The sequence below is a fragment of the Danaus plexippus genome, chromosome 23, assembly GCF_018135715.1.
Source record: "Danaus plexippus chromosome 23, MEX_DaPlex, whole genome shotgun sequence".
NCBI classification, from domain to species: domain Eukaryota; kingdom Metazoa; phylum Arthropoda; class Insecta; order Lepidoptera; family Nymphalidae; genus Danaus; species Danaus plexippus.
The window spans coordinates 42,347-54,273 of record NC_083551.1 but is presented as its reverse complement, the minus strand read 5'-3'; the positions used below and the strand labels follow the sequence as shown (position 1 = coordinate 54,273).

The following is an 11,927-nucleotide window of genomic DNA, read 5'->3' as shown; positions in this document are numbered from 1 at the left end:
TTCATGTCTGTAGGTTGGGAATTATTTGCGTCACTAAATATCAAACATACACACAGTCAAGCTGCATAGTTAACGAGAATACTCGCTTGTAGATGTGAAAGTAGCAAGTTAGATAAGCATTGATAATAATCGTAGTGATTAAAAATATTACAATAGGTATAAATTAATGTAAAATAAAATATCTATCAGAATAATTTTTGCTTTTACTTTCAAACCAATAAAAGGGCTGACACAGTTTATTTTACGAATTTATTATTAAAGTAAAAAAAAATATATTTACAAAACCTTAAAGCTAACAGAGTATTGAATTGCAAGACACGAGTAAAGTGGTAACAGCTGAGATGAGTGCTTCAAGAGGCCTCCTTCGGTATAAATATGTGAATTTAGTTCCTCGGTTTACTCGCCTTGTTAGACAAGAACATATTAATATCAACCAAATGCATTCAATGGCAAGGCGCAATAACTTAACCGACAAATAAATTAATAAATAGACGCTAATCATTTAAAACAGCTTAAATAAGACAGCTATCATTGGAAGTGCCGACATATATCAATTTTGCTCGCAGATGCTCGAGCCCGGGGCGTCGCGAACTCAAAGTCCATGTGATTGATGTCCTGGGTGTCGTCTCCTTTCAAGTCATCGCCTCTTCTATGCTCCCGCTTTCGAACTGTGCAGTTTTGGTCTCTCGCCTGCTACGTTTGTTTTCATCTTCGTCTTCTAATTCATATTCTTCATCTTCAACGGAATCGTCGTTTAATTTTTCGTCCTGTTCAGCTATAAGCTCTGAAGCACTTGTTTTGCGAATAGCATTTACAAGTTTCAATTGTGTCGAAGTCGAATCCGTAACAACAGGGCGAGAAAGGTTCATTACATTTTTATCTATATGTCCAGCAACCGCAGGCGGAATTTGACCCCTGAAGGGACCAAACTGCGGTGTTTTTAGAAGAAATTCTGAGTTTGCCAGTAGTTTAGATGAAAATATTTTGGCGTGTAATTTATTTTCTTCTGGTATACTTGTTAAGGTGTCAGCTGATACTGTCTTGCCATCATAAGTTGTAAACGTTTGTTCGGAACTGATTTTTTGTAAATGTTCTTTTGGATGTTTTGGCTCAGGTGGTAAATATTGGGGACTTAATTTATCAGATTCCATCAGCATATCTGCGGGGATATCTTTTTCCATATTTTTTTTACCAAAAAGAGCATTTAATTCACTTTCAGTTTTTACATAGACAGGATGCGGTCTGTCTTCTTTGGCGTGGTTGCTTGGAAATACTTCTTTCGTTCTTTCATTCCCACCCAGCAAATGATCTGGAGGAGACGGTATAAACATCGGTTCAAAGGTTTCGGTCAACTTCTCACTGGGGTAAGCGTGTTCTGTATTTATGTATTGTGGTGATTCCTGGTAATCTTCTTCAATGTCTGTATCTTCTCTTCTATCGGCATGAACACCATCATAATCTGCTATTTTATCTTCACTAGCCATTAAAGGTTCTCGAATTATGGGTTTGAAGCCGCTTTCAATAACAATAGAATCTGGTTTAAACCCTGTATTAATTGCAGGAGCGATAGTAGAAATATCTGTTGATTGACCTATAAAGTCTGAAGACTTCATTTCATTTCTTATTTGAGGTCGAATATTGTTATTTATGTTAGGACGAATTGTTGATTTCATATAAGCTTCAGGATCTTGTGATTTTATTTTTGTGGAAGATACTGATACTCGGAGAGGTTGAACAAATTCTGGCTTCTCTTGTGTTATTTGTTGATCCAAAGGCTGTGGGTGGTCCATAGGTTTACCAAGTATTATTTGACCAGGTTTGTCAAAAAAGGTCTGCTGAGCACTCTGCTGAGCCACCGCGTCATTGGAACCTGGCAAAGTTATTTGACTCTTCACTACTTGATTAGCAATGATATCGGTGTGACCTAAACTTAAGGTCTGGCTTTGCAATTGACCAATATTACTACTCGGCAAATTCATCATGTTGTTTTGTTTGAGAATATTTGGTATCTTTTGTACATATTTAGGAGGACCTTGATTAAAATCGGGTTTCCTCGAATGTAAGGGAGGCATCGCTTTCATTGGTGGAATGTTACTCTGAGATGGTCTATGAGGCATGTGTGAAGATGGCCTATTGTTTGAATATTTACCGGGTTTCTTATTCATTCCATGTGGATTTGGTATTGATAATGGATACTGATTGTTGCCTTTCGGGTATATAGGGTAGGGCCGGCGTAACTTTATTTCTGGTGGAACTGGTCGACGGAATGGCGGTCTCATATTACCAACGTGTTTACTTGGTGCATTAGGACGTAAAACATTATGTAACGTCTGGGGCTTTTGGTTTGGTGGCAACATAAATGTTTCTGGTAATTTTCCCATATCTACAACATATTCGTCGCCATCTCTCATTGGTTGTTCCGGTACGAACAGCTCCTTGACATCTTCGTGCACTTGATATTGCGGTATGGTTTGGGGTAATGTATTGTTTCTTTTCATCTCATCTTTCATTTGATCTTCAATACTTTCAACAGCTTCTATGACCTCTTTTATTTGAATGTTTGTTATCGGCAATTCATACTCGTGTCCGCTCGGGTGTAGCAGGTTTCTGTGCTGTTCCGAAAACAGTTCTCCCGAGAGGCCGCTTTCACCTTTATTGCTACTGAAATCGTTATAATTGTTTTTCATGTTGATTATTTTTTCAATTTTTGTGCGCTGACTTAAATAGTTCTTTTCTGGCTTTACACGACTTTGTACCTGAATTGATTCTACACCCATTAGATCGCTAGGCAAAATTACACTCTCAACGACTCGACTTTCCGCCACTTCCGTCTCGTCGCAATCATCTACAACATTAATCTTCCACCCGAGATATCGGTGTGTAAAGCACTGGAAAAATAAGTCAATATTAGCTATTTGATTCTTAAAATTAACAAATATGCAATAAAAATTCTTTCATATAGTGTACAAGAAAACCGCATGCGATAGAAGAAGGCTGAAACAGAAAAACAGACAGAATTTATAATGTACATAACAATAGATAGCAAGTAATGTCAAGAGAGGCGAAAACTAATATTGTTTCTTATTTAAAACTTAACTGTTAAAAGTAAAACAAGTAATTCAAAATGTACAGACGCAAACACTGAGATCGAAATATAATTTTAAATAACAAACTACGTTATGAAATTACAAATATTTTACATGCATATATTATTTTACGAGTATATATAGCAGTATGTATACATATATATAATAATTTGAAATTTAAATAAACGATATAGTCTGACACCACTCAGAAACAAAGTAATGGAAAGAATTAATATAAACAACGTGAAAATTAAAAGAACCAAGTTTTCTACCTGATAATAGACAGTATCTGGAGTATTTTCATCTGGCACCCACGTCACCACTCCTGGGTTTCCCTCCTCGCAAACTAAGGTCAACGACCGTTGATAGGCACCAAAACTTGGATATTCATCAGCTTCTGGTCCATTATTGTCAGGTGTCCAATTGCAGAGGCGACCCGTCCCAGTCGGTAGTAATTCGCCGTTGCGAGCCCGTCTTGTGCCGGCGTATATTTCAATGCCCTGTAAATAAATAGAGAACCGTTTATTACTTTTATTTTATTTATTTTATTCAATGATTATACATACAGTATACCGACCTGTTTCTCTTCGGGTGTTTTGTGATGATATCCGCCTACAGGATCGTTAGTGATGTAGAAGGGATGATATCTTGCCGGTATATCTGGATTGTTTCCTCCCTCTACTACGAATGTGTATTTCTTTCCTCGAACGACATTTATTTCGGGAATCAGCAAGCCGTTGATGTACCATGAAATTCCCCAACCAACGTGGCCTAAGTATAAAAGGGATATATAGTATTCATCGTAACTTACTTTATTGAGTAATATTAAAAAAACGAACGGTCACACATATATCAATAAAAGATAACATATAACAAATGTAGAGATAAAAACTAAGGTAACAGAAAACTTCATGTCTTAACGGATGCGTACCTGTAATAGCTGAGTATCCTTGCTTGCCTCCAGTCGGTCCCATCTGAGCGTAAAATATACCATCCGGTGGTTCATAGCATTGGATGCCGGGTATATCCCACGGAATTACTTTAGAAGTAGGTTTTGGGGTTGGCACTGGATTGGGTCTTATCACTACCTTCTAAAAAATATTTTATTATTTAAAAATGCTATTTTAATTTATAACTTTGTAAATTAAGTTATTCTTTTATAAAATTTAAGCTATTTAGTTTCTAAACCCAACACTATTAGTCACCTACACACTATGAAGGTTTAAACGTTAAATCGTAACGATGCTACTAAATCTGGTTTTGAATAAAACTCAAATATCCCTGGATGTTGGAACATTATCCTGACGACCTCCAGATTTACATACGCGAGAACGCTTTGTTTGATAAATGCCTCCCCTACGTACGTTAAGCTTTGCACGAAAAATTGTAACTATAAGCTAATAGAAAGAAAATCTACTGAATCATAATTTAAGTTCTTGTTTCGATACATTGTGTGTTTTATAATTTGGTAAAAGTTCTATATTTGAAAATAACATTAAACAATTACAAAAATACATGTTAAAATAGATCCTATAGTTTAAAAAAAAAAAAAACTTTTAAACTATTTTTTTTTAACAATAAGACGATTTTCCAGTTTGAAATTTCTTTTGTTTCAGCAACTTAAGAATAAGAAATAAACTATGTCCTAGTCGAAGTTGGTTTCGGGAATTGATTGATACTACTTTACTGTAACATTTGTCTAAAAATCATGGACTGTAATTAATAGTGCGAACACTTACATGTTCCTCTTCGCTGGGCCCCGTCGAGTCTTCTCCGGAGAGCCTCATGTCTTCCTCACCCTCGGGCATGGGGCAGTTCCAAAGGGGAGGTCTTCCAAATTCAATAAATCTATCCCCCTACATAAAACCATAAATGCACCATTGTTTTATAAACATGCTACGTAATATAAAATAGTACATGGCTTAATATAATATTATACCTTAGTAAAGTGTTGGTGATAGGAGACTTGTGTTTTAGAATTCAGCGGTCCAATGGCCCATATGATTGGCTGGCTGATGTTTGTGTACACCGGCAGGTCCAGTTCGTCGGACGCCTTCAGAGGGCGCTGGTACGTCACTATGGAGTAGCCATTCACTAGAGCAGCATTTAATAGACGAATGGAACTCGTATTTTCCTGGAAAATTTAAAATTGCCTTATTTTATTTTAAGTATTTCTCATATTTTCGTTAATATTTTATTCTTACTGCTACGTTCATAAACAGTGCCATAAAAGTTCAACATTAGCTTCTCGCCTCATAACTAGCTCAGCATATTTTCTACAAAAATTCTTATCACAATTCCCGTTGCTCTTAAATTTGAGATGCGTACGGGCTGAGCAATATTACGTATGCTCGTGCAAATTGCCATGATTCGTTCCTTGAACATTTCAGTGTTGATTTCTACGAAATATCTACGTAAAATTCATTTTGTGTTAATCTCGGCGCTCTCCTAAACTATGTATACGGAAATTCGTCTTAAGTATGCGAAGTCTACATCAAGGGCAATGGAGCAATCGAATCTCTTCGAAATGAGGAAATTCTGCCAAACGATTCTGGTCTTTACAGAGCTAGAACTCTGTTGCCATTTTGAGAAACTGATATTATGGGTATGTAAATAATCTCCTGCACATACTGTATGATTCGATATTATCGGCGCCTGGGGCTTATATAGAGTTCGCTAAACGTTACGCGTCCTGCCTCCGATAACAATCTGGGATCCAAAATTGGATTAATCTATCATATTGCATTAAATGATGTTTGGCCTCCGTCCAATAGGTCACGGCGCAATAAGGTTACCAGAGACGTTTCACGAAGCAACATAAGTAGAAGTATATATTATACAACTAGTTTGACATTTAATGTGTTTTACATAAAATTTACAAAATAGCTGACAAATAATGAATTTCATTAACACACTAATTTAAAAAATAATAAATCAGGTTTATAATGACTATACGAAACCATAGTTATATAGTATTTTCAGGAGGTAATGCATTTTTATCCCTTGATTTAAAAGAGAGATGTTCTCTGTTAGTGTGTGTTTTTTCATGTGTGTATCCGTCTCTGGCCTCGCAGCTCGGCGCCGCGTCGCGGTGCACGGCTCGACCGATTTCGATGCGTTTTATTTTTCTTCTGACAACAGTTTTCCTTGCGGTGGTTTCCAGTTGTGTTTGGTTAATATCGGTTCAGCAGTGTAAGAGTATCGTTTCTTTTAAAATGATATAAGGCATATTTGGCCCACGATTACACGATTCTATCCCTCATGCGTACCAGTTTTATCGTTCAATGACAATGAATTCGTATTTCTATCATAACATATCATTACGTAAACTCTATACATTTATTTGACGTTTTATTCAAATAAAATATAACGAGTTCAAATAAACAGTGATGTTTGGTATTTTTTGTCAAGTACATATAAAAATGAACCAACTCTAATGCTGGTATCGGGACACGAGCCTCTTCCTCCGGCACATTGGCTCTTTCCCTCCAGATAATAATCGTCGGAGTATCCTTTTAGTGTCTCTTTATCGACCCAGGCGACTGCCACATCACCTCCTATCATCACGGAGTGTTCCGGGTCCCCGGACAAACCGAACGACATGTATTCACCGTCCTCTGAAAATAAACGACTTCCATGAAAAGAAACATTAAGAAACATTAAATATTAGTTTACCCAAGAGAGGTACATATTTATTGATTAAAGTCTAGTTTAAGAAATCAGTGTATCGACAAACATTACCGAGTTTGGCGACTAATTGTAACACGACGCTGCTGCCGGCGATGGCCCAACGGACTTCAAACGCGAGCTCGTCGAACAAAACCTCGCAGTTCAGTTTTGACTGAAACAAACATAACGTCACTATTCAAGTAGCAGGAAAGGGCTACCCCATCTGATATACATGCATGTGTACATTAAGCAGCTTACATACTGTAATGTCTTAACGATAAACTATACAGTATTATATACTTATAATCAAATTAAACTTCGCTAAATTTCAATCAAAGAACGACCAAAAAATGTTTAGAAAATAGTACATAGCTAATAACTCGTTTGTGTACAGAATATAAATGAACCCGAGCGTGGAAATATAAATATTATGAATGTGACATCTGCGACTGAATCACTGAACCGATATCGATTTTCGATGTCGAGTTAAAGTTACCGAATTAGCTTCCACAGACGCTTTGCCACATAAATATTTGATACGGCCAGGTTACTACCAACATTGTGTCAAATACAAAATAGCACATCCAAAAATATGCTCTATCACACAGGTTTTAGCTTCATTATTCCATAAACCTTTTTATTTTTAAATCTAATTTTGCTAAGATATTGTTATTCAATCACTTCGAAATAACGTAAGTTTTATTATGAGGGAGGTTTATCTTTCAATTTTAGTTTATATTCAATTATTGGCGCAAGCGTTAAGTTTGTTTATTATTTTACACGAAATAAACACGACAAGCGGAATTCTGTATTCGGAAACTTTGTACAGATTTGCGAGTATCGGCGTAGGAATTGACGGTAATAATTATACACAAGAATAACACTTGTTAAGAGAAGTGACAAGTATAACATAATACATTGACTTTAATAAAACGACGAGTATCTACTAATACAAGACTACACGGAATCAAACAACACACACGCCACGGCTAAGAAAATAATGGAGTCAATTTATCAGATTACGTGCCAGTTACAGGCGCCAGTGATAAAGTGTGCAACCTCTGGTAACAACCGATAACATCACTTGGAGGGTAGACGGCGAGGAAGCAGTCGGAGACGGCGTGGTGCGGTTCGTTTGGACTGTGTTATTATATTTGGAAGCGTTCCGATTGGCCGATGTCATTTCATGACAGTTGTGTAATTCCACCTCGTGTGAATGCTTTTAGTTATCTTGTATCATTGACAACTCTATTGATGTTTCGTAAAACAGACAGTATATTAAATATTCATTTAATTTGTTCATCAAATATAGAATCATAAAAAAATATCATTCGGATACGACGGCGTGTAACGTTATGATTTTGGGAATAGTTCAAGATTTCTAATTTTAATTTTTATTCACCGTACGTGCATACAAAATCGATCAATCTCAAATTAAAAGTTAAAACGATTATACGATATTTCTTAATCGATTCATTTCACAGCGAATCTTTGCCTAAAGGGCAAGTAAAGGTCTCATTTTTGTTCGTGGTTCAAACGCATTTTCTTTGATATAGTTTTCAGAAGATAATAAATATTAATCTGTCCTTAACGTATTCCATGATAACCAACCGTCAGGGATATTTATCGTGTGTCACATGACTTCTAATTAAATGCAACTATTATGTGTTGTCGTCAAACTATGGGGAATGACAAGACAAATTACAGACTAGGTATTGTGCTGATGTCTAAGCTTCATTATTAGAAAATAAGTTCAGTACATTTAACATCAAAAGCAAAAAACATCCACACAGTTATGCATATATATCTGAAACTTTCACACTTTTAATGTTAGTGGGATTTAAGAGGCGAATCAGACCAGAGGATTTCGGAATGCCTCGGTCAACATTTCTTCTTTATTCCGTATGTTCCTTGAGCCCGTCCATCCTTCTCTTCATCCTGAAGGGAACCACGTGTTTGTCACAGGTTATTTTCTTTGTAAAATATATTCTCAAGTGTGACTCCTGCTCGTTTCGGTAGATTTTTCATTATACATCATTCATTAGAATTTTAAATTCGTTTACTGTGATAAATGAGCTATTAAACATTACTTGAACATTTTAAAAATAAAAAAAAAAATGAGAATTGTAATTCTTATATAGTCATCATTGACGTGAAGAAATCATTATCTATATAAAAATATTTTTTTATATCAGATAATATGTTAAATGTCTGTGACATCATAGTCTACGTTTATTTACTATACAAATTGTTTATTGTGAAATTCAATAGTGAACTGTAGAAAACCTCAAGTATTTAACAATTAACATAACGAGACCATAAATTAACTAATGAGCTCGGCGAAGGCAACTTTTCTGACAGTTGCCGCACTAGATATTAGTTAGACTGTGTGTTTGTGTGTTTGTGACAAATTAAAGTCTTGGTATGTGGCAAGCTTTATTAGCTCTGAGAGTTCAAAGCTTCGTACAAACATCGTGTAATAATAAACTTAAGTTGAAGTTACAAAGGCTCTTCAGTGACATAAAACCTCTCAATAAATATCCCAACTAACAGTAGATGGCATATCTTGATGGCGAAACACATTTTAAATGTTGGTAACGAAGTGAAAAGTATCACAGACGAAAATTGCACGTCACCTTTTATAATGGTATCACAATCATTGCTGTTTAAAAATAATTATATCAATTTGTTTATATACACGTGACCTTAATCACCATAAAATATTGCACATAATTTCGGAAGACAGCCATTTTCTAATATAATAATATTGACGTGTCGTGACGAGTGGAACATATCAAATATTTTTTATTTTTTTTCTTCTTAATGATCGTCGCTTGGATTGCATCATATACAAAAATAGAAAATGCAGAAAATGCTTACAAAAATAATGCCATAATCTATTAAGCTAAATGAGTAAAGCAAAGTTTTAAGACTAGAAAAAGAAAAGAAACATTGAAATCTTTTCCTGTATGTACATAAATATAAAAGTTACCGAATTAATTATAAAGATTACACACAATAAAGATTATAAGAATCAACTACAATAATATCTGTCTCGAGGCAAGGAAATGTAAGTCAACAATGAACTGATCAAAGATACGACAGAACATAGTGAACGGTATCTCTAACACTAAACAAGACTGGAACGAATGAAGCGCAGATGTTTCCGAGGTCGGTGAGAGGATCGTTTAGAAGGGCGCGAATCTCGAATCCGTTTATTAGTATTGACCAATCGCTTGTTTCGTAACAAACTATCGATCGAGCGCGCTTCTGAGATGGGATATGAAAGGATCGGTTTCGAAACGATTGCACGGAATTAACAAACGCCGTTCATCGACCGCGACCTCGACCTCCGGCCCCCACACCGGGTCAAGGTCAACGAGATCCTGTCCTAACGGCCCTCCTCTTTCCCCTGCTGGAGAAGCCCGTACTGCAGAGGTTCCTGCTGATACTGGAACCGACGATACTGTTCCAATTCCTTCTGGAGAGCCACACGCTGCTGCTCATACAACTGTTGTTGTTCTAACAACTCCTGTGTCGATAGGATCCGTTGATCTGATGCTGACGGTCCCCTCTCGCCGAGGCTCGGATCGTTTACTATGGAATGCTGAATATGAGGTGGCTGTTCTATTTCTTCGGATCTCAGGATCTCAAAGGATTTATGTTCGGAAGGTATGAGCTGGCGTGTAGGGGAGGTGTACTCGTCAGCGCGGCGGCGCTGAGCGTGCGGCGTCTGTTCGGAGGCCTGGGACTGCGCGGGGGGACCGGCGAGGAGTCGGGGTCGGTAGGTGGTGGCGTCGAGACGGACGAGGGGCCTTCGAGCCCGGGGAGGAGCCCTGGTGGGGGCCCCGGGGGACACCCCGGATGACAGCGCCTTGTTGCGGGTCTGCAATAGGAAACCTCCGCTAAGACAGAGTTTGGGAAGGGTGATGTGGATAGAGTTGGATGTGGGTGATGTTGCCGTATATATTTAATACATTTTAAATGGTTGTGCAAGGTCGTACATCTTCGGCCTCCAGTCGGTCGTATTGTGTTAATGATTCGAGAATGTCTTTATGATCCTTGACGTAAAGCCACTCCCAGTGTTTAAGAGTTTTATGACTTATGAACAATATTCCTTCGCGTTCTGTCTTTAAAAAAACGACGTGTTTCTGTTTTTCCTTCTATCCATAGTTATATCGTTATGAACGTTACGTAAGAGATAACAAGCTGTAAGACTATTAACCAATTGAATATAGAAGACATTTTCAAATTGAATAAAGAATATTCATAGTAATTTCATTTGTATAAAATCCGCTAATTACTTCCCGAGAGTGTAAAGGAACTATCTGATTCATGTTTAATATACGAGTAGAGAGCCACAATAACTTGAGCAATGCGATTACGTTAATAATATTTTGGTTTTATGTGTTTAGAAGGCTCGATGAGCTAAATTGTTATGAAGTAATTTAGAGAATTGGCTAATCAAATCTTGAAATAAACTGTTTTAAAAATATCCGTGTATAGTGCTGTCGTGTAAAAGAACATTTTCTATTTGAATCTTTCTTTTTGTTTCAATTCCCTGGTGTGTTATATCTGTGGCACCATTTTAACTATCGTTATAGTTGGAGAGCGGCCAAGCTCTGTAACTGAAGTTTTCATTACTTCAATTGCAGGACTCGAGAATTGAACATTAATGAACTATTTTTTAACCTCCTTCGGTTAGATATTTTATTATTCAATTCAGTTTTTAATCAGTATACGCTCATGAAGACCTCAAAGAAATTTACGTTGTAAGAAGTAGGTTATATGAGAATATATTACAGATTTATTTCGTATTTCCTTGGATTCTGTCACGAAAACTCTTCCTAAAACCTTGGCGTCGTTACAGCCCTTGGATGATAAGATATTTAATTAAAGTAATTAATATCTTATGCGTCTAATGTCATTTACATATTCGTTGGAATAAACACGTCGGTGAGGTAAAACGTCGGCTTTATATTAAACCTACAAACCGACCGTGTGACGGCGCTCGCGACGTGGTATTAGTTACATTATTAATATATTACATAGACGGTTGTGATACTGACCATGTGACCGTGTGCCACTTCAACTGTCTTACGGTTACCTACCAACGGTGAAGGATTCGACACGAACGGGGACGGACCGGGCCGGACCGGGCCGGACCGCGGC

At 37.0% G+C, this 11,927-nt stretch overlaps 1 protein-coding gene across 5 annotated transcripts in view; it reads right to left on the bottom strand.

Annotated features, from left to right (window-relative positions):
- Nucleotides 1–235: 235 nt before the first annotated feature.
- The window catches only part of LOC116774845 (protein Skeletor, isoforms B/C), a 31,801-nt gene continuing 20,109 nt past the window's right edge, over nt 236–11,927 (bottom strand). The window contains exons 7-15 of one of the 5 annotated variants that reach the window (XM_032667622.2): nt 6,828–6,927; nt 6,519–6,703; nt 5,026–5,220; nt 4,826–4,942; nt 4,018–4,177; nt 3,664–3,857; nt 3,359–3,586; nt 2,757–2,888; nt 2,519–2,658 (exon numbers count right to left, since the gene is read on the bottom strand). In XM_032667622.2, the coding sequence (XP_032523513.2) occupies nt 2,653–2,658; nt 2,757–2,888; nt 3,359–3,586; nt 3,664–3,857; nt 4,018–4,177; nt 4,826–4,942; nt 5,026–5,220; nt 6,519–6,703; nt 6,828–6,927 (1,317 nt within the window). In that variant the 3' untranslated portion in view covers nt 2,519–2,652. Of the gene's footprint in view, nt 2,889–3,358; nt 3,587–3,663; nt 3,858–4,017; nt 4,178–4,825; nt 4,943–5,025; nt 5,221–6,518; nt 6,704–6,827; nt 6,928–9,178; nt 10,642–11,927 lie in introns of those variants that run through there. The other 4 variants (XM_032667623.2, XM_032667621.2, XM_061524078.1 and 1 more) reach the window with 4 other exon arrangements.